At 40.8% G+C, this 26,790-nt stretch overlaps 1 protein-coding gene across 5 annotated transcripts in view; it reads right to left on the reverse strand.

Moving 5' to 3' along the window:
- LOC134302352 (receptor-type tyrosine-protein phosphatase mu-like) overlaps positions 1 to 26,790 on the reverse strand; it is a 207,439-nt gene that overhangs the window by 145,068 nt on the left and 35,581 nt on the right. For all 5 annotated transcript variants that reach the window (XR_010007520.1, XM_062987428.1, XM_062987427.1 and 2 more), the window contains exon 2: positions 557 to 679. Coding sequence is in view for 4 of the 5 variants with exons in the window: in XM_062987428.1 (XP_062843498.1) it covers positions 557 to 679 (123 nt within the window). In the remaining variant the exon portion in view is untranslated. The remainder of the gene's footprint in view (positions 1 to 556; positions 680 to 26,790) is intronic.

The following is a 26,790-nucleotide window of genomic DNA, read 5'->3' on the forward strand; positions in this document are numbered from 1 at the left end:
TCATTACATATGACAATCAATATCAAGGTATAAATCAGTGGCAGATACTTTATTGTTAAATTATTAGTTGTTATTACATTTGATTAATTTTATGTTAAAACATGAACTAGAAGCAATGCAATGTGTTCTTATCTAATATAATCCCCTTGTAGTCCTATTTTCAACATAAGCTGTGTAAATGACTGAATTATGATGGGTGTATTAATTAGTTTAATCATTCTGAAGCCAGGTTGGGTAAGAATAGCTAACTGAATTGCCGTAGGATTGCTAGGATCGCCTCATATTGCAAATGAACCAGTAAACAAGAGGCACTTGAACACTACATGAATGAAAAATGTTTAATCACTGAACACAAACCTTACAATTTGAGGTGGGGAGGCCGTGAATTAGGTAGGGCCTTAATAGAATTTCACAAATAACTGTTGTAAATACAAAAGTTGAAATGTCATGTTAAATGCATGTTAAAGTTCCTAGCTGCGGCGCTGCAGGCTAATGTGGGTGGGTGGCGGTTTGCTCGTACGTGGGCGTGTATGTTTTCATGTCTGTCAAAACTTACCAGGAGGCATCCACTGGTTTCCTAAAGTCTTTTCTCTGGTGTTGGCCTGTTCCCACTCAAGGTCGTCGTCTCGTCCCTGGCTGTAGCCGCACGCCGTAAGCGGCTTCTCGAAGCTGCAATCACCTGGGACAAAAGGGAAAAGGAATTTAGAGCTTAGATCGCTGTGGCATTTTCCATTAACTCGTCCTGCAAATGAATGAACACATAAACTATGGTCTCTCACCCCCTCCACCGCTCTCCCTCCTCTAATCGGGGCGTTCGTAATGCAATATGCCAAACAATGAGAGCGGCTTTAAGTGAGACGGAGAGAGGGACGGGTGAGGCAGTGCATAGCAACATATATTACCATCATTAGGCGTGCGGCAGGCCGATTCCACACTGACAGAAATGAAGTGTCCAAGCTCCATCATCGTTAAGCACTGCGCTCCTACCGCGCCATCGGGCATAAATTTGATTCATTCTGGCGCTGATATGAGACCAAACTTCCCTCGCCGATCATCTGACGTTCAGATCTCATCTATCCTAATTCTTCCCGTGGGACGCGCACAAACATCTGTGTGCAGACGTGGCCACACACGTGCGCTGACGAATGAATGAGTGTGGTCACACGACTAATAATTTTAAAGATTAGCTTAACTGACCGCTCCAACTTTTTGGATCAGAAGTTTATATATTTATTTATTAGGATTTTAATGTCATGTTTTACACTTTGGTTACATTCATGACAGGACAGGTAATTACTGGTTACACAAGATTCATCAGTTCAAGTTCAATATCAAACACAGTCATGGACAGTTCTGTATCTCCAGTTAACCTGACTGCATGCCTTTGGACTGTGGGAGAACATGCAAACTCCACACAGAAAGGACCCGGACCCAAACCCAGGACCTTCTTGCTGTGAGGCAACAGTGCCACCCACCGGGCCATAAGGCCAACCTTTGGGTGAGAAGCTTTACACCATGCAGTTTAGGGGTTCCAATTAATCACAAAGTCCACTTCTTTCCATAGCTTCTGAGTCCAACGGTGTTATCCTTTACGTCACTTTGGTTTATGCTCGTGTGCAGCTGTTAGGTAATATTGGGTAATCTGGTTCCACTGTGGTTTACAAGATGTAACGTAAAGCCTCCACAAGGGGGCGTATGGGTACAAGATCACACTTGAGTGTAATTACAATATTTCAATGTTTTATTATAAAAAGATTTGACAATCTGAACGTCAAACATTGCTTATCTTGTCTGATCTATAATAAATACGCATAAGTATAAATGCATGTGTATCAATTACACTTTAACACAAACATTAACACATAACATTTTGGCATTGTAATCTCTCACTGCCCACACAAAACAGAATAATAGCAGCTACACACTTCAATATATTTCAAAAGTTAACTGCTTAGTTTATAGTTACAGATATTTCTTAAAAGTGTATGAACATGTACGATTAGTTATGCCTGTAATCCAGAATTAAGTTCTATACCGTAACAAAAAATATGAATGTAAATGTTCATGTTGCAATGACGGTGATGTAAAATAATGTTAAAATAATTCAAAGTCCAAACATTTGAGTGGTTAACGAGAACGCTACTTTACATGTCACACAAGCTCAGTGCAAAACACGAGCACAGAAACGGTACAAATCCGATCCATTCCCTACACACTCGCTCCCTACGCCCTATAGTGCGCTTCACTTTCTTAAAGGGCCAGACAATATATTTTATAATTCACATTACACGACAGGTGAGACGATCTTTTTTCTTAATATAGCGCTTTTATTTAGGAAAAAATGGTTCTTACATAGGCAGGAAAATCTATGGCAGACGAGTCAGAACAGCGGATTGGGCGTAACGTTATTATTACTGTTTGCTCCTTTTTCTCAACACTTGTGCTCGATTTACACTGAAGATATATTTAGTAAATAAGTATATGACCGCGCATGCACGCGCTTGTGTTAATTTCCGGTTGAACTGATAAAAAATGTTGATTTTGAAAAATTAAAAGACGAGCCGTTTTTCAGTTTCTGCTTGTTAGCTCACAGCTAACGCTAGCCAGTGTCAGTGTGGCTCTTCACTCGTCTCTCTGTGTTATCACCAGCAGAGCTCTGATCACCAGTAAGCACCCCACAGCCAATCAGCGAGCTCCAACCGCCTACCCCTCCCACCCCTCCCTCACTGTGGATGCGCGCATGTCCTAAAGTCTCGGTTTTCAAGGTAAACCTGAAGCAGAAATTCGGCGCTTCACATTTAAAAAATACCGTCACCATCTTTGAATACCGTCACCATTTTTGAATACCGCGGTATACGGTAATATCGTCATACCGCCCAACCCTAGTTTACGTGCCTGTTAAAATAAATTTATTTGGGCGCTCAGGTGGTGCAACGGTAAAACACACCAGCACTAGCACACCAGAGCTGACATTTCAAACTCGTCGGTTCAAATCTCAGCTTTGCCATCCGGCTGGGCTGGGCACCTACACGAACAACGATTGCCAGACGGGACCTTATAACTGATGTAATTACGACCTCTGTTGGCTGATTGATGGCGCCTCCACAGAGGTGAGGGATAATGTGATCAGGGTGTGGCTCCGTACACGAAGCTGATCCGCATATGAACTCGCCTTGTGCAGGTGAATAGATGCAGTCGGGTACTGCACACGTGTCGGAGGGCTCTCCTCAACCAGAGCGGAGATCAGCGTCAGTAGAGAGGAAGTGTAATGCAATCGGGTAGTCGGATATATTATATATGAAAATTATAAAGCAGAGAAACGGTCTCAGTGATCAGAGGAGATCAGATACAGTCGGATGACTACTGTCACAACTGTATCGCCGTCACTTTGGCATCCAGGGAGGCTTTTTACATGCTAAATGCATTCTGAACAACCTTCAGAGAGGACTAAAACATAACACTCACTCCACAAATGGGAAGTAAAGGTGAAAGGCATCAATATTTTAAGACGGCGCATACAAGCCTGTAATAAATCAACACAGGAGGTGAGACATGATTGCAGAAGCCTCTTACCTTGACATTGCTAATGCAAATACACAATGACTGCATGCATATATGGTGACAGTATGCACAATGTCATGTGTCTTAACCCTTTAATAGTCTATAGTGGACTGAACCGCTAGGCTACAACTAACTTAAAAATACAAAGCATGTTTTTTTTCCTTTAATGTTTGACCAGGAATCAAAATGAACATCTTTGATGTTCATTTTGATTCCTGGTCAAACATTAAAGGAAAAAAAACATGCTTTGTATTTTTTAGTTAGTCGTATGGCTACACCATGGCAGTTACAAACACATTTCCACCCTCATCCTGTATACTGTGCATCCTCTTCCTTTCACATATGCATCAACTCCGAGTCAGAACCATAAAACACCCGACCTCCGTAGTGGGTGTATATCGACCTGCCAGGACCGATTCATTACGACCTGTAGAGCTTGATGCCGGCATGCATATCCTCCTTTGAGGTGGGTGTTTTTGTCTCTGCTCCTTGTTTTCCTGCATTCATTTAAGATGACATTTACAGCAAATGACCAAATGAGCCGGTAAACGAGCGCCAGCATGTTCTCGCTCTCTGGACATCACTGACACTTGGCCCGTCTCTTCAACTAACGACATCTTCCTTCTTTTGTGTAGGCTTGTGTGTGCATCATGTATTTTATGGCTGTGTGTGTATGTGTGTGTGCATGGTTGGAGATAATTAGGACCCTTGTTTATGGTTAGGGTTTGGTTTTTACATCCTTCTCTGGCTGGACATTTAGCTTATAAGATTATAAGTTATTAATAATGATGTTTCACATGAACATCTGGACATCTGGACGTGGATGGTGGCGCATCTGATAGAATTAATGCTGAATAGAAACTTGGGTGCTGGGAACCTGGGATACAGTTTTTATTTGGCAAGTTCTTCTTTTGTCTGTGTGTGTTTCCTGCATATGTATGGATGTTGCTTTGGGATGAACTGGAACTCAGTCCATAACTAAAAATGCATCTCTATTTAAAATGCCTTAAACACGTCCTAATTTAATGGTTTTCATCATTGTCTTATTTGCCAGTAAATGCATCTCTATTTAATACGTCCAAAATCTATTTCATCTTCAGTGTCTCAGGTCACATCCCTTCTACACACAGTAAAACATATTAACATAATACAACATATTATGTTATTGTTGCAAAAGAAATATAAAATTAGACCACACTGACAGCCCTACAACACACTTTACATTCACAGGACGATTTGGTCCAAAGCGATTATAACTAAATACAATTTTTTCAAAATTGAGAGTTAAGGGTCTTGCTTAGGGGCCAAACAAGACAACTTGGTGGCTCTCAAGCTTGAACTAGCAACCTTCTAATGACTAGTCCATTACCTTACCCACTGAGCTACCACTGCCCTTAACCTGACTAACCTGGTTACATCCCTATAATTTATAAACATTATCTTCATAATGATATTTAATAAGTTATAATTATTAAGGCTAAATTTAGTAGCAGTACTAGTTTGCTTAATTTCAGCTTTTAGTCCCTCCTAGTAACCAGAACAATCCAGACTAAGTACTAAGAATGTGGCTGCTTACTTAGCCTTAGTTCCATTAAACTTCAACAGCTTTAAACGTCTCGGATAAAGAAACAGATAAAAGAGATAGAAAAAACTATAACATTTCAATTTTATTTTTAAGCCGCACTGACAGTCGTTTAACACACTTGGTGGCATTTAACAGACGCTTTTGTCCAAAGCAACTTACAGTTATGACTGAATACAATTTGAGCAATTGAGAGTTAAGGGTCTTGCTCAGGGGTCAAACAAGACAACTTGGTGGCTCTGAAGCTTGAACTGGCAACCTTCTAATTACTAGTCCATTACCGTACCCACTGAGCTACCACTGCCCTTAGCCTGATTGGTTACATCTTTATATATTTTTTTAATAATCTATTTCATTATAAACACTTCATATAGTTAATAAAAAGTGATAACTAATAATGTGTGAAATGAGTCGCTGTGCATTATGCCATTTGCTGTGGAATTCATAACTTAAGGTTTGTGTTTAGCGATGAAACATTTTTTATTCGTGTAGCGTTCAAGTGCCTCATGTTTACTGGTTATTCTGCACTGTGAGACGGTCCTAGCAATCCTACAGCAATTCAGTTAGCAATCGGTTAGTAAAAATGTCCAAGATGTCGAAGTGAAGCGGATAAAACACGACTCGGGTGACTGAGTTTGGAAAACTTCCAACCGATTCTGTGGACTGGTGTCAAAACACGGACGAGAATTTTCAATTTTGAGACCGTTCCTAAACTTACAGTCAACTATTAAGGTAGCTGTGCTGTGTTTTGTAGCTTCCATTTGTTCCATCATTCAATTTATTATGTTATTTAATGAATTTAGTAGGGCCCTACTAATATGGCTTGCAGTCCTTCCTAGTAACCAGTACAATCCAGACTAAGTACCAAGAATGTAGCTGCATACTTAGCTAGAGTTTCATTAAACGCGAACAGCTTTAAACGTCTCGGATAATCAGCTCCAGTTTACATTTCGTGCGTGTCCGTTTAAAATCTGCCATCCTCAAGTTTTCTATTTAAATCTGAATGGCTTCCTATTCACATAAACTCTCAGTACATACGGTTTAACAAGGGTAATTGCTTGGTGATATAATGGCTGGTCCAGTATTCCAGCTCATCAGTAATAAGTACCTCCTATTGTCTTCTACATTCACTCACTAACCGTTCTCTGCTGATGGGCTCGGGAGTCTTTATACTTTCTGAAAGCGGAAATGAAGAAGATCATTAATAAGAAGTCGGTGAAAGGAAAGTGATAACACAGGAGAATAGCCTCATCTTCCTGCTGTCATGAGTCACTAGAGGTAGAAATCAAAGCTCCTCTATCAGCCAGACACAGACCGGAGGTTACAATCCAGCAGTGCGGTGGAGTTCTATATAATGAAACACTTCCTGATTTAATGTCACCTGAACCAAGAGTCGTGTAGGTCTCGTCTCTTCGGTAGCGTACATAGAGAGGTTTAGTGTTCCTGTGTCGTTCTTTTACTACATTAAACCACGTTAAGCTTTTTTAACGATAAGTGTTTTAGACTCTCAGAAAAGCTGATTCTGATTCTCATAATTTCTCAGCACCTCGAGCTATAACACAAGTTTAAAAGTGAAACAGTGAAGAAAATCCAGTTAAACACAGATACATGTGGAGCTTCCAGAGTGGATTTGATGGTTACTCCACACAAATGCAAATTCTCATATCTCACCCTTATTCTGACTCTATTTAGACATACACCGATTTCTTTTAACCTGCTTTCATGCTGTTCTTCAATGGTCAGGACCCCCACAGGACCCCCACAGAGCAGGTATTATTTGGGTGGTGTATGATTCTCAGCACTGCAGTGACACTGACATGGTGGTGGTATGTTAGTGTGTGTTGTGCTGGTATGAGTGGATCAGACACAGCAGTGCTGCTGGAGTTTTTAAATACCGTGTCCACTCACTGTCCACTCTATGAGACACGCCTACCTAGTTGGTCCACCTTGTAGATGTAAAGTCAGAGACGATCGCTCATCTGTTGCTGCTGTTTGAGTCGGTCATCTTCTAGACCTTCATCAGTGGTCACAGGATGCTGCCTATGGGGTGCTGTTGGCTGGATATATTTTTGGTTGGTGGACTATTCTCAGTCCAGCAGTGACAGTGAGGTGTTTAAAAACTCCAGCTGTGATGCTGTGTCTGATCCACTCATACCAGCACAACACACACTAACACACCACCACCATGTCAGTGTCACTGCAGTGCTGATAATGATCCACCCCCTAAATAATACCTGCTCTGTAGTGGTCCTGTGGGGGTCCTGACCATTGAAGAACAGCATGAAAGGAGGCTAACAAAGCATGCAGAGAAACAGATGGACTACAGTCAGTAATTGTAGAACTACAAAGTGCTCCTATATGGTAAGTGGAGCTGATAAAATGGACAGTGTGTGTAGAAACAAGGAGGTGGTTTTAATGTTATGGCTGATCGGTGTACAGTTTAGGGACACAGTCGATTTGAATGCCATCATTACCTTCAGCTCCGTCCTCTCTCAGGAAGCTTAGATTGGCTTATCCAGTTCAAATTGAGTTTGTTCTTTCACTGATGAGAATTTAGTCTGACCCACTTTCAAACCAGAATCACCAGACAGATTCTCCAGACTTGAATCACATCAGAGTGAAATTATGGCCCTGTATGAAGTGTAACGGCTCTAAACCATAATTACCACCAGGTTTTAGGGATTGTTAGAGATTCCTTTATTTCTTTGCTTTCTCCCTCGCTCCACTTTTTAAAAGCGTCTTTTTCTGTTTCTTTGTTGCTCTCCATGCTGTGAAGTGTGTGTACTCGTACCGGAGAGTTTGGCGGGGTGGCGGCTTCAGGAGCTAAATGACAGCGGGAGAACATTGATAGAAATAAATGTGCTCCCACATCTTCAGTCCCCAGAATCAGAAATTGATTAATTGTGAACAAACATACAGTTGTTGAATGCGTACACGGATAATCAATAATCTGACATTAAGTCGGTGTCACATGCTGTGTGGATCGCAGACGAGCGCACACAGACGCACACGTACGCTGAGGGCCTCACGCCGGCGCCGAACACCTCATGTTGGGCAGGATCGGCCTTTGAAAATATTGAAAAGATTAGTGATGTCTGAAGTATTGAACAAAGAGGTTTCAATGACAGCCGAGGCTCTTCTCTGTGGAGCTGCCGTGTTGGAGGCTGCCGGGGCCTTCGTTTGCCCCGCATTTGTCTTTTTGATACACGATCCTGCATATTAAACAGCATGATAACCTGCGCCTGCTTCCCAGAGCTGCAGCACTCAGAGAGAAATGGGAAACTGGTAAACATCACACCTACTGAATGACACTTAAAAGGCTTTTTTCTCTCTCAAAGAGACCGACATGAGTCACATTGCACTGAAATGTACTTTTCACCTGGGGGCTGCTAGGTGATAACAGGAAAACTAAAGCAATATCAACTGTAACGTGGTACATTTCTATAAAAAAACGGTGACAATTCTACTAATGATTTGGTTTTATCCCATATAATATAAATATCGTATGTTTTAGAATACACTCAGTTATTGTAAGTGAAGCAAAACCATGTAAGTACTTTAACTATATATAAATATATATATACAGTATATACACCGATCAGCCATAACATTAAAACCACCTCCTTGTTTCTACACTCACTGTCCATTTGATCAGCTCCACTTACCATATAGAAGCACTTTGTAGTTCTACAAGTACTGACTGTAGTCCATCTGTTTCTCTGCATGCTTTGTTAGCCCCCTTTCACCCTGTTCTTCAATGGTCAGGACCCCCACAGGACCCCCACAGAGCAGGTATTATTTGGGTGGTGGATGATTCTCAGCACTGCAGTGACACTGACATGGTGGTGGTGTGTTAGTGTGTGTTGTGCTGGTATGAGTGGATCAGACACAGATGTGCTGCTGGAGTTTTTAAATACCGTGTCCACTCACTGTCCCCTCTAATAGACACTCCTACCTAGACGATCGCTCATCTATTGCTGCTGTTTGAGTCGGTCATCTTCTAGACCTTCATCAGTGGCCACAGGATGCTGCCCATGGGGTGCTGTTGGCTGGATATTTTTGGTTGGTGGACTATTTTCAGTCCAGCAGTGACAGCGCTGCTGTGTCTGATCCACTCATACCAGCACAACACACACTAACACACCACCACCATGTCAGTGTCACTGCTCTGTAGTGGTCCTGTGGGGGTCCTGACCATTAAAGAACAGAGTGAAAACAGGTTAAAAAAGTATGTAGAGAAACAGATGGACTACAGTCAGTAATTGTAGAACTACAAAGTGCTGCTATATGGTAAGTGAAGCTGATACATGGACAGTGTGTGTAGAAAAAATGTTATGGCTGATCAATGTATATATACATACATTCTGTTACTGGTTGTATCATGAACTCCTCTGGTGGATTTGTGCTAATGACATTATGGCAAAGTTTTTTGTCTCTCATCAAACCATTGGAGCATCTGGCTGCACAGCTGGGGCTACATAACCAGCCTAGTGACCCAGCTAACACTCCCTGGGTCCTGATTAGAAGACAAAGTGGGAGCTGTTACAGCACTGCAGACCGAATCTGTTAATTAGAGAAAGAATAATACCAGCACTGAGATGTAAATAATGCTAACTATTGCTAACTCACCCTGCAGGTTCTGTAAATGTAAAACTGTTCAGTTGTAACCGAGATGTTCGCTTGTTAGAGGACTGATCAGCTGTTCAGGTTGAATGTGCTGTAATGTAGTGAAGAACGTTAAGTTCCATTCCTCCTGCTAATGTGACCGTCCTGCTGCTAAACTGCGCTAGCGGAGAATCCAGCAGGGTGTCATCTGACCACTGTTTACTCCATTAGGGTGAATAGTGTCACATACAGCCAGACAATTATCTCTTCCACCAGATGCTCGGTTGCTTACTGACCATTTGTGTGTGAAACGTTTGATGCACAATCGAGAGCCCAGAACATATTACCTTATAGAAACATCCTCATGCATACAGTCTCACGGCATTAAAAAAACATGAACAAAAAGCTCACGCACGGTCACCGCGTCTAATTGAATTAGCTGCGCATTAGCAAAGCTAAGATCAAATTAGGAATTACAGTATTAGTATTCTGCTTGTGAAACAGGTGTTTGTTCTGTTTGTCATTTCACTTTCGCCTGTGCCAACCTTGTTTTCCTGAGCGGTTATTGATTGATTGACTGTGCTCCATCCAAACACCTGAAAAAGGTCGTTGGGGCTAATTCTGTCACTCCGAGCTCCTAATACAATTATTCGGCGGTAAATAGTGAATCATGTCTTTGCACAGATGTCTCGAATGTTGTCTCGGGAGAATCGCTCCTGCGTTTTCTATATACGAAGGTCATGTTTTGTAGGAAGTTGCTTCCTTTTGTCCTTGAAATAAAGAACACAGTCAATTATTTCGCTATTTACAACCGGGGACTCATGCAAAATAAACCAATAGGCAGTGAAGAGTGAAGAATCACGCATTCAAATGATTTTTTCTATTCTATTGTTTGGCAGCTGCCTGCTGTCTCTAAATGCATCATGTTGCAACAGACAATAAAAATGTATGAGTACCTTTAATGGACGTAACAAAAGTAAAATCTGTGCCCTTCAACTCAAGAGAATCAATTGTATGAGGTCCTCAGTACCTGGGCTTAAGACATTCAACTAACGACCTTATAGGAAAGAATGTTCATTTGAATAGAGTTTTCATAATGACACCTGACAGCTACTGTATTACCGACCACACAGTATAAGAGTTCTATCTGAGTAAGAGAAGAGCTCCTGAATATCATTAAAATGCTAATTAAACAGAGATTTTTTTTATTTAAGACTGCAGCAACTAAATCTATAATACAGGTAGTTTGTAATAAATTCTGTTAACAATAAGTTGGTCTGTGTTGTGTTTTGCGTGACCAGCTTTTAGTTTCCAGTCCCTTTCACAAAGCTGTTCATCCGTATTAAACATTACAACGTACTAGTGAAACCAGGCTGGTACAGCGGTCTAGACGGACTATTGTGTTATTTGTGTTTTTGTGCTCTACATAGAGTAACAAAGGTAAAATAAGGTAAAACACATTGTGTAGTGCACTGTGTACACAATCCAAAGTTATTTGGTGATTGTCCTGCCAGTCAGTAGTGAAAACAATTAACAATAGAGTGGTAATACTGTGGCTGAAGACGCTCAACTTGGTTGTAATGTAGCCAGCAAGTCTGTATCTCATATTAGCACTGAGGACCTTATAGGAAAGAATGTTCATTTCAACACCGTTTTCATAATGACACCTGACAGCTACTGTATTACCGACCACACAGCATAAGAGTTCTATCTGAGTAAGAGGAGAGCTCCTGCATATCGTTCAGTTATCGCAGCAACTAATTGACAAAATGTAAAAAACCTATAATGCAGGTAGTTTGTAATAAATTCTATTAACAATAAGTTGGTCTGTGATGTAATTTGCAGTAATAAATACATTCTGAAGCACTGTTGTGTTCTGGCGTGACCAGCTTTTAGTTTCCAGTCCCTTTCACAAAGCTGTTCATCCGTATTAAACATTAAACTGTCAAACCAGGCTCGTGTAGCAGTCTGAGTCAAAACGGACTATTGTGTTATTTGTTTTTTTATGCTCTATATAGAGTACCGAAGGTAAAATAAGGTAAAACACATTGTGTAGTGCACTGTGTACCCAATCCGAAGTCATTTAGGGATCGTCCTGCCAGTCAAAAGTGAAAACAATTAACAATAGAGAGTGTGGTTAATTTATTCTCAGCATCTTTTATCAATATTTATCCCAATGAGGGTTGAAGACCATAATAATGTAGATAATTTGTTTATTAGCCAGTGTGCTAACTTGAATCTGAGGGTGCATTCACATGAGAAGTGGCAAAACCTTTGCCGTGACGCTTAAAGTACACCTGATTTAACTTTGACCCAGTTTGCTGCTGACCTTTTCAAAGTTCCTCCAATGAGACGAACTGTTTGATATGACGCTGAAAAAGTGACTCAGGCAGAACGAACAAAGCTTAACGTGAACAAAGCTTAACGTGAACAAAGCTTAACATGAACAAAGCTTAACGTGAACAAAGCTTAACGTGAACAAAGCTTAACGTGACCTATTGTACTGAAACAACGAGCGAGGAATTTCAGTAGTGGAGAGAACGTATGAGCAGTAATAATTAAGAGAAGTTTAGTGTTTATATGTCGTTCTTTTAATACATTAAGCTTTTTTAACGATAAGTGTTTTAGACTCTCGGAAAAGCTGATTCTCACAATTTCTCAGCACCCCGAGTTATAACACAGGTTTAAAAGTGAAACAGTGATGAAGATAAAGCTAAATATAGACTGGATTTGACGGTTATTTCACATAAATGCAGATTCGTCTCATATTCACACTCTCATGACGTTTTACTGCAGCGCTCAAACCGAGCGCTGAACAACAGGAATGCGCCCTGAGTGTGTGTATCGTGTATGTAGGTTATTCTCTTGTATACATTTTTACTAACTCTGTACTGTGTGTAGCAGCTGATCTATTGATCAAGCAGTTTATAACTGACAAAAAATGATTGTTAAATTCATTTTGTTGTAAACTTGCAGCATCTAGAAGTGTACGGACTGTATTCTGCCCTCCTGCAATTCACAGTTCACACACACACACACGCCTGCTGAATGAATAAATGCAAATGCAGCTTTAACTTGACGATATCTGAAGACTAAAAAGCCTCAGAGCATTGTGATTAAGAGAGCGATGTAATTAGTTAGAAAAAACACCTCTCTAGTGCACTTGTCTCTGTTTTAGGGCCCTAAAGCAGCACCAGTTAGGAAGTGAGTCTAAACAGGAATGACAGGCCCAGTAATTGACAAAGCCTGTGTGTGTCAGAGGAGGAAGTGCTTTAAAGTGATTTCATTGTCTCATTGAAAGAGAAAGGAAAGAGAGAAAGCAATATGGAAGGAGAGAGAGGACTCCTGGACTCGGGGAATTTATCCCTGTCCACTCTTTCCTTTCAGGCTTCATAAACGGTTTATAGGGAGGCACTGGCTAAAGCTATATGTTATTAAACTGGTTTGCTGCTGCGTGAGAACACACAATGGTCTTTAGAGCCGCACATTCAGAGCATTTCAAAGAAATCTATCCATCTTTTTAGCACGGTGAGCCAGAGGCAAGAATCAATATGGCTGCCCCTCAATAGAGAAGCCAATTTCTCCTAAAGATTTTTCAGTCAGACATGAAAAGGCCTTTTGTTATTGCACCTGGAACAAAAGTAAACTTTTAACTCTGAAAAATGCAAGGAACAGTTCTCAGTGCACAACAATGACTGGAGACCACACTTTTGTTCACGTGTACATGTATGAATACACAATAACACATACACATACAGTGGAAAAGCATTTACTGTATTGTTTAATGGTTACTAATCTCTCCTATTGAAGTATTAAACACAAGGGTGTGTTTCTGTATGAAGAACTTTAGCTTCAAGTCAGGGGTGGCTTAGTAAAGCAATATGTACCCCAAATTTAGACTCTATGGGTATGTTTGAAAACCTAGTGATAGCTCTACATAGACGCATTTTATGTCATCCTACACTCCCGTCTTAGATGCCCTAAAATGCTGCCTAATGAGGTGCCTTATTTTGAAGCGATAATCTGACTGAATAACAAGGAAGCGTCCAATAACTAAACCTTCAAATGAACTTTAAGGGTTAATTCTCATTCATAAAAAGCACTCTACAAACAGTGTATTTTATCCTATGAGGTGTATACCGAAAGAAAAATGAACACAATATGAGACATTGTGAATTGATGCAGATTCTTAGTCAAGAAATAAACCCAAATATTAACAAAAGCACGAAAAGCTAATAATGATATTGCATCTCTGGTCTTGCGTCCTCTTCGGTGGTTTGAAGATCAATGGTTTATAAGCACACGGGTGCAGCAGGCAGTGTGGTTGAATTTAATTTTTAAATCCACTGAAATACTACATTTATTTATTGCACTTAACTAATTGCAGTCTAAAAGCTTTGTTCTCCAAAACTGTTCCATCACTTTAATGTCGTGCAGTGCAAAGCATGGGCTTGTGTTCTACACACGTCTACAGCAACCAGCATGAATGAAAATGTTTGTGAAAAGGAAAGCATGAGTGCCTACAAAAACACTTCAGTAAAATATCTGTAAATTCACCTGAAGTAAAGGTGCCATGGTGCTGGAAACCTGGGTTGGATTGTTTCTTCTGTTCACTGTCTGTTAGGAGTTTAACGCGCTCCCTATGTCCGCTCGATTTTCTTTAGGTACTCTGGTTTTCATTTACCTCACAAAAACATGCCTGCAGGTGGATTGCCCCACTAAACTTCTCTTAATTATGACTGATCATAAGTTCTCTTCACCAATGAAATTCCTCGCTCGTTGTTTTAGTACAATAAGTCACGTTAAGCTTTGTTCGTATGGCCTGAGTTGATTTTACTGTGTCATATCAAACAGTTTGTCTCATTGGAGGAGCTTTTAAAAGGTCAGCGGCAAACTGGGTCAAAGTTTATTCAGGCGACAAGCTAAGCAGCACCGCCACACTCCATAGAAAACAACGGCACAGCCTTCGCTTCTCATGCGAATGCGCCCTAACTGACCACTCAGTGGACACTTAATTAATGCATGTTAGTAATTTTCCCTCTAGTTTCAAAGATGCATCAAGCTGTTCCAACAACTAAGCACATCTCCGAGCTCAGAGCAGTTTTGAAGAATTACGTGTCATTGCTGTAATTAAACCATTAGCACCATACATCACTACAAGTGTGTAAACACCCAGTAGTCATCATGTCTCCAGATCCTGCTGTCTCTTTTTTTACTGCCACCCTCCTCTATCAGCCATTTCTCTTCTTCCTTTCCTTCCCTCCACCACTATAGCACTAGCCAGGCTTCATTGTAATCCTGCTCCTGTAGGAAATCACGCTTCATTCCTCCACTCATTCCCGCTCCTCTTTAACGAAGGCCATGCTTCCCTCCGCCCGTATCTCCCCTAAGGCGCGCCACCAAGCAATCTGGAGCAATTTAAACCCTAACGCCTGTGGATCTGGTGGGTTAGCCGCCCTCGCGCCGGCCTTCGGGGACCACCAGCTCTTTTCGTTTGCCCCTTTATTTCATTTATCTTCTCGCAACTCCTGCCAAGCCTGTCTTTCTTTCTCTCTTTCTCTTTCACTGAATCAGTACTGATCCACGGTCTGTTTGGGAACTGAGGACTCAAGAGGGGGAGAGGATTTAGACGATCAATGTCAATATAATTATCAATCACGCCGCACCGCTCGGTGTCATTGATTGGCCTGTGAAAGAGAGGAGCCAGCCGAGAGATTTGGACGGATATGTGGCTCGCTGGCTGAGCCAGTCGTTTTTGATGATGAGTTCCAGGGCAGAGAGTAAAATAGAACAAGGCGAGAGGAATGTATAGTGGGTACATGGCAGACAATAGACATTATTAGTTTTAATTTACTGAACATAATTACTCTAGCTGAGAATACTGCATGTATTTAAGTCTTAATTATTTATTTTTAAATGTAGGTAACAGCAATGAAAATTAGTGCAGCTTTTTATCCACACTGTGACAAATCTTTATTTATTATCTGTGATACAACTAGCAGTAGTGCTAACTCACAGGTTATGACCACAATGACCACAACAATTAGAGAGAACAGCAAAGCACCTGTTGGATTTTCGTCACTCTGATCAAATTGATTGATTAAATAGGGAGGGGAAAAAATGAGTACACAGCTCGGCTACCGGCCGACTGGGCGCCCCCAAGAAGGCACAATTGGCAGTACCTTCAGCAGACCAAGTTGGCCACTAGTCTGCTGGATGGGAAAGTCCAGACTAAAATTGGGGTGGGGCATTTGATGCTGTATAAGGAACCTGGTTAGTAGCCAGAGGCGTCTGTACGGAGGTGGAGGGACACGGAGATCAGTGCGTGAGTCTTCTTGAGCGAGACTGGCCTCAAGTGCAAATCCAACAATGTATGGGTAAGTAAGAAGGGGTCGGTGGACTGTGCATGCACTAGAGGGAGCATGTATCAGGCAAATACACCGATCAGCCATAACATTAAAACCACCTCCTTGTTTCTACACTCACTGTCCATTTTATCAGCTCCACTTACCATATAGAAGCACTTTGTAGTTCTACGATTACTGACTGTAGTCCATCTGTTTCTCTGCATGCTTTGTTAGCCCCCTTTCATGCTGTTCTTCAATGGTCAGGACCCCCACAGGACCACCACAGAGCAGGTATTATTTGGGTGGTGGATCATTCTCAGCACTGCAGTGACACTGACATGGTGGTGGTGTGTTAGTGTGTGTTGTGCTGGTATGAGTGGATCAGACACAGCAGTGCTGCTGGAGTTTTTAAATACCGTGTCCACTCACTGTCCACTCTATTAGACACGCCTACCTAGTTGGTCCACCTTGTAGATGTAAAGTCAGAGACGATCGCTCATCTGTTGCTGCTGTTTGTGTCGGTCATCTTCTAGACCTTCATCAGTGGTCACAGGACGCTGCCCACGGGGCGCTGTTGGCTGGAGATTTTTGGATGGTGGACTATTCTCAGTCAAGCAGGGACAGTGAGGTGTTTAAAAACTCCAGCTGTGCTGCTGTGTCTGATCCACTCATACCAGCACAACACACACTAACACACCACCACCATGTCAGTGTCACTGCAGTACTGAGAATGATCCACCACCCAAATAATACCTGCTCTGTGGGGGTCCTGGCCATTGAAGAACAGCATGAAAGGGGGCTAACAAAGCATGCAGAGAAACAGATGGACTACAGTCAGTAATTGTAGAACTACAAAGTGCTTTTATATGGTAAGTGGAGCTGATAAAATGGACAGTGTGTGTAGAAACAAGGAGGTGGTTTTAATGTTATGGTTGATCGGTGTATAACCTACTTAGATGTGATCAGGGTCCACAGGAGCGGAAGATTAATTGGCTACACAAAAATTGATAAATAAAATAGTAAACAAAAATGAGTACGCAAAAAAAAAAGGCAATTAGACAGAAACATCATGCCTCATTAAGGACGGTATATTTTCTGGCTGTCAGTAAAAAAAAGTATTTTTGGAATCTAAGAGGCATAACTGAAAAGTTAGAGAAATTTGCCAAGAGTGCTTAAGGAGAAAAATATGATGTTCCTGAATAGCCATGCCGCTTAGTTAAGTGCAGGGTTTGACTGGTACCATTTACGATCGATTCAGTGGCCCCGTTCAGCCGTTATTTGGTGTTCTGTGTCTACCCATCTCCACCGTGAGGCTGGAATGGTGATGTGTGTCTGAACACCCTTCCTGGGCTCATGTAAATGCATGAGGTCTAGCACCCAGTGAAGCTTGCCTTCAATTTGGACAATAAAAAAAACAAGCAGAGTGAGCAATCGAATTTATCCTCTCTCTCCTGACACTGAGAATCTTCCTGAGCGTTTTCCACCCAGCGCACAAACAATCCGGTCAGGAATTTTGCCTAAGCAGAACAATAGAACATTCGGTAATTCTCATCTCGGAATCACGCAGCTCGACGTGACAGATGCTACATGATAACTATATTTATCTTGTTTTCTGCGCTCCAGCGGGTGATGCATTTTTACAGCTGAAGTGATTCTTCCTTTTCGCTCGTGTGCTTTTGTGGGCTCGTAGCCGCGCGGCTGTGGGTGTGCATCTGGTTTAGCATCGATTGTCTGGAAGGGGAGCGGCTCAATACGGTTCTGATGCTTTATATCTTTCTTGGTCGATACGGGCTTCCAGACCACTCTGCCCACCTGCTGCTGGTTAAAAAATGCCCCTGCACACTTTCTAAAGAGGAGCTTCCACTAAAGACTCAGTAAACCAGACTCCTATCTATCGTTACTTAACACAGACTCCTATCTATCGTTACTTAACACAGACTCCTATCTATCGTTACTTAACACAGACTCCTATCTATCGTTACTTAACACAGACTCCTTTGGAAAATGTATGGTGTATCATAAAGAAGAGAATCAGACAATGATCACCACGGACTGTTGAGCTGCTGAAGACAAAATTTAACTTGCAAAACTGTAACAATGAGTATCATCAGTTCCCAAAGAATTAAACAGTGTCATTTATTTATTTTATTTATTTACTTTGGTTACATTAATGACAGGACAGGAAGTTACTGGTTACACAAGATTCATCAGTTCATGTTTTTAATGTCAACCCACACAGACAAGGGGAGAACATGCAAACTCTACACAGAAAAGACCAGGACCGCCCCACCTGGGGATTGTGATGTTACAGCACCGAACTGGCCTCTGTCCCAACTTTACTTAGTTTGTTGCATCAAATTATACATTTGTTGGGAATTACAAACTACAATTGGTTGCAATTACATATTTTGTGCTATAATTAATGGCTATGAAATATGTGTCACAGACCGTAATTTGCTGTGAAATTCAAAATTTGAAGTTTGTGTTTAGCGATTTAACATTTTATATTCGCGTAGCATTCAAGTGCCTCACGTTTACTGGTTAATTTGCACTGTGAGGCGTCCTAGCAATCCTACGGCAATTCAGTTAGCAGTTAGCTGTTCTGGATTTACATTCAGCTATTAAGGTACTGTAGCTGTGCTGTGTATTGTAGCTTCAATGTAATCTTCATTTCATTTATGAGTGTAATTTAATGACTGCTGTGAAATGTGGCTCTTTTCTTTAAAAAAACAAAGGTCTGTGAAATTAAGCACATTTTCCTGTGAATTAAGTAGAGCCCTAGTTATAATTAATATTAAAAGTACCATTTTAGAACCACAGACCCAAATCAAACACAACCGAAGAAAACCACCACCAGTCCCTGTGTGCCTGGACCCCCAGATGGCCCAAATTTACTTGAAACCTTGAAAAACCTGAGACAGAAAAAACAACTGAGCAACAACAAAAACAAAACAAACAAAATCCTTACCCTGTACGTGCTCCCATCTACATTTATTAAATGTGCAAAGCTACAATATCAGCAATCAGTCCAATGAGATTCCATCTCCGCAGGGGAAGCTGATTATATTTGATCATCACATAAACAAGAACATTAACATGATTCGTTGCCTTTAAGATCTTTTTACTTCTTTTCATGAGCTACTTTCAGACTGAACAGGACAGAAACAACTCAAGGTCACATATTTAGGTGCGGCAGTAAAAAAGTGCGCTCTTTAGAGAATTATAAAGTTAGGTAGCAGAAAATGAAAAGGCGCTGCAATTCGTTATGAGTGAGTGAACTGGAAATCTTGTGATCTCTGCAATGCGGAGGCTTTCCTGCCTGAAAGACTGAAGACCTTAACAGGAATTGCAAGCTATCCAAATGAGTCGACTGTTTTCACGCTTGATAAGTGTTCTGTATTAAGACACGGGGTACTATCAGCATGATCTGAGGACGTCTGGTTACAATGCCAGCACACTTATTTAGAAGTTAAGAGAACAAACCCTGAACTAGATGGTATAAACATTTTGGGGCATTGTTCTGGGACTTATGATTTATGGATTTATGAATGAAAGTTAGGGAAATACCCTTGTGCTCACTTACAGATTATGTTCTTTAAGATTTGAAAACTGTGCTCATTTCGCTCCTAAAAATATGCAAATGAGTTTATATGAATGAAAACATTAGGGCCGTCCACATAAAAAAAGAACCTATGAAGTACACCGATCAGGCATAACAAAACCCCCTTTTGCTGCCACTGTGATGCTCTGTGTATTCTGACACCTTTCTATCAGAACCAGCATTAACTTCTTCAGCAATCTGAGCTACAGTAGCTCGTCTGTTGGATCGGACCTCACTGGCCAGCCTTCGCTCCCCACGTGCATCAATGAGCCTTGGCTGCCCATGACCCTGTCGCTGGTTTACCACAGTTCCTTCCTTGGACCACTTTTGATAGATACTGACCACTGCAGACAGGGAACACCCCACAAGAGCTGCAGTTTTGGAGGCGTCTAGCCATCACAATTTGTGGTGATATGAATATATATACAGTGTATCACAAAAGTGAGTACACCCCTCACATTTCTGCAGATATTTAAGTATATCTTTTCATGGGACAACACTGACAAAATGACACTTTGACACAATGAAAAGTAGTCTGTGTGCAGCTTATATAACAGTGTAAATTTATTCTTCCCTCAAAATAACTCAATATACAGCCATTAATGTCTAAACCACCGGCAACAAAAGTGAGTACACCCCTAAGAGACTACACCCCTAAATGTCCAAATTGAGCACTGCTTGTCATTTTCCCTCCAAAATGTCATGTGATTTGTTAGTGTTACTAGGTCTCAGGTGTGCATAGGGAGCAGGTGTGTTCAATTTAGTAGTACAGCTCTCACACTCTCTCATACTGGTCACTGAAAGCTCCAACATGGCACCTCATGGCAAAGAACTCTCTGAGGATCTTAAAAGACGAATTGTTGCGCTACATGAAGATGGCCAAGGCTACAAGAAGATTGCCAACACCCTGAAACTGAGCTGCAGCACAGTGGCCAAGATCATCCAGCGTTTTAAAAGAGCAGGGTCCACTCAGAACAGACCTCGCGTCGGTCGTCCAAAGAAGCTGAGTGCACGTGCTCAGCGTCACATCCAACTGCTGTCTTTGAAAGATAGGCGCAGGAGTGCTGTCAGCATTGCTGCAGAGATTGAAAAGGTGGGGGGTCAGCCTGTCAGGGCTCAGACCATACGCCGCACACTACATCAAATTGGTCTGCATGGCTGTCACCCCAGAAGGAAGCCTCTTCTGAAGTCTCTACACAAGAAAGCCCACAAACAGTTTGCTGAAGACATGTCAACAAAGGACATGGATTACTGGAACCATGTCCTATGGTCTGATGAGACCAAGATTAATTTGTTTGGTTCAGATGGTCTCAAGCATGTGTGGCGGCAATCAGGTGAGGAGTACAAAGATAAGTGTGTCATGCCTAAAGTCAAGCATGGTGGTGGGAATGCCATGGTCTGGGGCTGCATGAGTGCAGCAGGTGTTGGGGAGTTACATTTCATTGAGGGACACACGAACTCCAATATGTACTGTGAAATACTGAAGCAGAGCATGATCCCCTCCCTCCGGAAACTGGGTCGCAGGGCAGTGTTCCAGCATGATAATGACCCCAAACACACCTCTAAGACAACCACTGCTTTATTGAAGAGGCTGAGGGTAAAGGTGATGGACTGGCCAAGCATGTCTCCAGACCTAAACCCAATAGAACATCTTTGGGGCATCCTCAAGCGGAAGGTGGAGGAGCGCAAAGTCTTGAATGTCCGCCAGCTCCGTGATGTCGTCATGGAGGAGTGGAAAAGCATTCCAGTGGCAACCTGTGAAGCTCTGGTAAACTCCATGCCCAGGAGAGTTAAGGCAGTTCTAAGAAATAATGGTGGCCACACAAAATATTGACACTTCAGGAACTTTCACTAAGGGGTGTACTCACTTTTGTTGCCGGTGGTTTAGACATTAATGGCTGTATATTGAGTTATTTTGAGGGAAGAATAAATTTACACTGTTATATAAGCTGCACACAGACTACTTTTCATTGTGTCAAAGTGTCATTTTGTCAGTGTTGTCCCATGAAAAGATATACTTAAATATCTGCAGAAATGTGAGGGGTGTACTCACTTTTGTGATACACTGTATATATATATACACTGGGTTTGAATAGTGCAAAACAGAACAGCGTAACTGGTATCACAGTACAGAAAATAATAATAATAATTATTATTATTATTATTATTGCACAATTTAAGTGCTTTTATTTACAAAATGATCTAATCTCAAAGTTCAACAGCCAGTGTCTGTCATGGTATAGGGAGTGTAAATGCTAATCTCATGGTAACTTACACATTTGAGAAAGCATCATTAATGCCAAGAGGTACAACAGTGTGGCTTTATAGTATAAGAGAGGCTAGGTGCTGGACTGCCTGGGTCCACAATCAGGCCTTTTCTCCCTCAGACATTGTGTCTAACTGTGTCAGTTGCCCGCTCATGACCGGTGGAATTACTGAGACTTGAACCCAGGTCTCCCCTGTGGTGAGCAGGGCAACACAAACGTACAACTAAGGGCAACGAAAAGTGGTCAGTCTAAGATATATGACACTAATCCATTAATATACATGTATTATTAAACTAAAATGCCAAGGTGAGCAAAGAAATCATCTCTCTATGAGGGTTAATGTGCAAAAGATTTACTGCAATAAGTAACAGAAAAGGTCAACAGAGAGGAAATGATTTTTAAAGAGCTCAGACTTTACAGGAAAATAAAATGTCAATGTTTTAAAAAATGTTGGGACATAATGTCACAGCTGGGCACCAGACAGAGATAAGACTGAGGGATTATGAGAACTAGAGGAAGTGGTTAGAATCAGTGCCGGTGAATTGGTGACTTGTAGTAAAAGATAAGTACAGCATCAGAGCCCATACTGGCCTACAATAACGGAACTATATCAGTCTGGATCTACCAGATATTCAGTCCAATAAAAAATGCAGTTTACATGGTGAATGCAGGTCATGTTGACTGAAAACACAATGATTCAGTAATACTTTATTTCTAACACCTGTTTATTCATGTTATTATCCAGTCAGCCAGTCATGTAGCAGCAGCACAATGTATAAAATCATACTGACACAGGACAAGAGCTTCTGTTAACGTTTACATCGAACATCTCAATGTGAAATGTGACTCTGACTCTAGCATGACTGCTGGTTCCAGATCAGATACTGCTAATATCCAGGGATTTACAAACTACTGTGAAAAAAAAAACATCCAGTGAGGGGAAGTTCTGTGGAAGAAATGCCTTATTGATAAAGGTTCTAACCCCTTTTTACCACCATAATGAGCGACCATTCCTAGAAATCCCCCCCCCCCCCCCCAACCCATTTTCAATCATGTCTGGATGTAGCAGCCTGACCGGCTGATAGCATCACTGTGTATGCAAACCCTGGATCCCAGCAGTAGTGAAAGTAAATATATAAAAATGGCCAAATTTTTAAAGATACTGAACTACTTGGTTCTTGCTTGATTCACTGGTTTGCATAACAGTGACGGTGTGAGAGCATTAGATGAGTACACATATCTTTCAATATCAAGAACTTTGTCCATAAACTCATAAACAACAGATTTCTATAGACAAGGTGTAACTTACTGAACTAAACTGTAAAAAATTAATAAAGCATCACTGTGTATCTATTTGCAGGCTGCCCCCCGTCAACACAACAGTATAATTATCAGAAGTCGGCTTGTTTTATTTCCAGGCAGCATGTTTATTAGAGAATTGGTAATGTGCCATTCTTAATATAGTTCAGATAATAATTCTGGCGCTTTACACCTTTCTCCTCCTGATGAGTGATGCTATGAATCATGGAGAGTTGTGCACAGACGTTTACTGATGATGGAATTAAACAAGACAAATAACATTTTACACCTGATCTGTTTTAAATTTAAATTGTTTGGTGGTATGAATTCATTATGTCCAGAAAAAGAGAAGCTCTAATGCCTTAATAATGAGCTAAATTATTACATTCAATTACTGTATAAAAGCTCTCGACCTGTTTTACCTATTGATTGTTCCATCATCATGATGCACACATTATAAAGCAAACAGCCCTTCAGTGTCTCACTGTATCATGCAGACTAACTTAAAATTATAAATGTATATTTCTCACTGTATGATTTACATCATAATTTTGCTGTTTTTAGCGAAGTGCAGCACCTGAATCAGAGCTGTAAAATAGTCAGACAATGAATTCCAATCTAATGTGTAAGCATTTTAATTCTGCTGTAGCTCATAAAGCTTTTACCCTCCAAACTTTTCATTAATGATTTTATGCAATTAATTCACCATTTATTTATTTCACTTGTATCACAGTTCATGTGGACAGCAGAAAATGACTGGATGTTGAGGGAAAGTATTAATTCCAATCCTAATCCATCACAAATGCTGCCTTACTTTTCCTCATCATTTATTATTATTATTATAATTAGTAGTAGTAGAATTAGTATTAGTATTAATTAGGACTTTTAACACCCTGTTTAACCCTAATAGGTTCTTTTCATGGCAGGACAGGTGTAGTTCTTGAAACAGTGTCTTTATTGGTTAATTCTTTCCTTTTGGTTTAAATACGGACCTTCAGTTTTATGCATCTCAGAAATGTATTAACTGTTACTGCTTTGTTGAGGATGAATACGTCCTTTATGGTGTTATATAATGACAGTTGCTATCTTGTGCTTTGACATTTTGGATCATTGAGTGAAAATATGTTTCATAATTTTAGGTGCTTGGCAGGATGCAAACGGGGACAAATGTGGCCTAGTGGTTAAGGTACTGGACTAGTAATCCAAAGGTTGCTGGTTTAAGCCCCACTACTGCCAGGTTGCCACTATTAGGCTCTTGAGCAAGGCCCTTAACCCTGAATTGCTTAGATAATATACTGTTAGAGTAGTGTAAGTTGCTTTGGATAAAAGCATCTGCTAAATGTTGAAAATGTAAACTGTGGAGATTCTTCACCTTTTATTAAGTGAGCATGTGTTAGCCTAACAGCTTTGGTGAAGCACTTGGTGTGTGTCATCTGAGCAAATTTTAAATATTATATTACTCTATATATTTATTTTATATATATATACTTTTTTCTAGACTTGTTCTGCACATTTTTTGCTAATTTATTTGTGCTTTTTATGTAAAAAAAACATCATTGTGTGAATCATGTTGATTCTATGTACTAGTGTTAGACAATCAGCATCCATTCTAGGTTCCATTTTTCTATTTAAAATCCTCCTAATAAATGTATTATTTTACCCATTTATCTTAGAAAAAAGTCACATAGCCTACACATAATTTAGGAAAAAAAGGTTTTAAATTAGACTAAATTTAAACTCCCACTCAGACACCAACCTGAGAAGTTAAATTCTGCTGAGAAAGTGAACACCATGCTTCCTTATTTTGTTCCTGAGAGTCGTTATGAATATTCAGGTAGTGCAGCCATCTGGCCAGGGTACCGGCAGGAAATCTAATTTTACAGTAAAGTATGTAATGATTAGATGTGAGATGTTCTGGGGCGCTCGAGAGTGATTTGCTATGCGCGCGTTCGGATTCCGAAGACGAGAAGCGGCTTCATTTTGAGCGTGCGGGTGAATTCGTTGCCCTCGGCATTGTGTGACCTGAACAAACAAGCACGGAGCTGCACAAACAAACAAAAAGTTACAAGCCATTAGTACATCGCTCACAGTGAAAACACTCAGACACCCACCGGCAGCGCACATATAAAGTATAATATAGACAATGAGAAGAATCTCGTCTTTAATTAAGCTACATCTGTCATTAAAAATAATTATAATTACTGGCACATGGAGAAGCTGAAACACAAATAAAATGTGACAAAAGTGTATTAACCTTTAAAAATGAGACACTGTCCAGAAGAAATAACTGCATTCCTAAATACACCCATATCCACTGTTATTTATTTTTTTATTAGGATTTTAACATCATGTTTTACTCACTTTGGTTAAATTCATGACAGAACAGGTAGTTACTGGTTACACAAGATTCATCAGTTCAAGTTTTAATATCAAACACAGTCATGAACAATTTTGTATCTTCAATTCAGTCTTTGGACTGTGGGAGGAAACCAGAGCGCCCGGAGAAAACCCATGCAGACACGAGGAGAACATGCAAACTCCACACAGAAAGAACCTTGACTGCTCCACCTGGGAAATGAACCCAGGACCTTCTTGTGGTGAGGTGTAGTGAAGGTTAGATTTTATGCTTAGTATAATCTGAATAATAGTATTATGCTACGTGTGTATTAAATCCTCATAGTCATGTTGTTGTTTAGAGGAAGTGCTGAAACTGTAATATGACTAGAGCAGTATAAAGGAAGGCCCACAGTTCTGTTCTATGTTCTTCAGCTTACTCACAATCGTGCCAATCAATTCTCCAATCCAGTCAGATCTAATCTTAGTTTTCTTTGATCATCTGACCTTATTTTTCCACGACAGATGTGGCAGTGCTACCCACCGAGCCATTGTGCTGCTGCCCATATCCACTGTAATAAACCTGTCTAACAGAGGACCCAGGTCTATTACGCCTAAACACACAGTAAGGAGGATGGGTCTTCATACGCTGTGTAAGGACCCTGATTGGCAGAAGAGACGCTGTGCAGAATGCAGGGGCGAGAAAAGGAGGGCTGTGCATGTGTCGGAAGAGGCGTGTACAGTGACGTGCTCTCCTCGGATGCAATCGGGTATCTCTCAGCAGCGGAAGACAAAAATTGAGTGTGCTAAATCGGGAGGAAAATGGGGAGAAAATGCATTAAAAAATAAAAAAGTTTCTACAAGAATCGCAGCTAAAGATTTGCAAAGTGATTTTGGGGCCTGTAAGCCTTTAAATGTAGAATTACACAATGCCTTCATGTAGCTAACTGAAATATAGGCCAAGAAAATAAATCTTTTTTTATCTAAGCACAAACGTAAGTGCCTGATATCATATGAGACAAAACAAGACTTTTGGGCAGCACTTATTCAAGGTAGGTTTAAGATTCATGCTCCATAGACTAGTAAATAAAAATAAAGTAAAGATTCGCCTGCCTTTGCTGGGAAGCTGAAACTGGGTCATGCTTGGATCTTCCAGCAGGACAAAGATCCAAAACAAATTCCAAATCCACACAA

This window comes from Trichomycterus rosablanca, chromosome 25 (genome assembly GCF_030014385.1).
Source record: "Trichomycterus rosablanca isolate fTriRos1 chromosome 25, fTriRos1.hap1, whole genome shotgun sequence".
Lineage (NCBI taxonomy): Eukaryota > Metazoa > Chordata > Actinopteri > Siluriformes > Trichomycteridae > Trichomycterus > Trichomycterus rosablanca.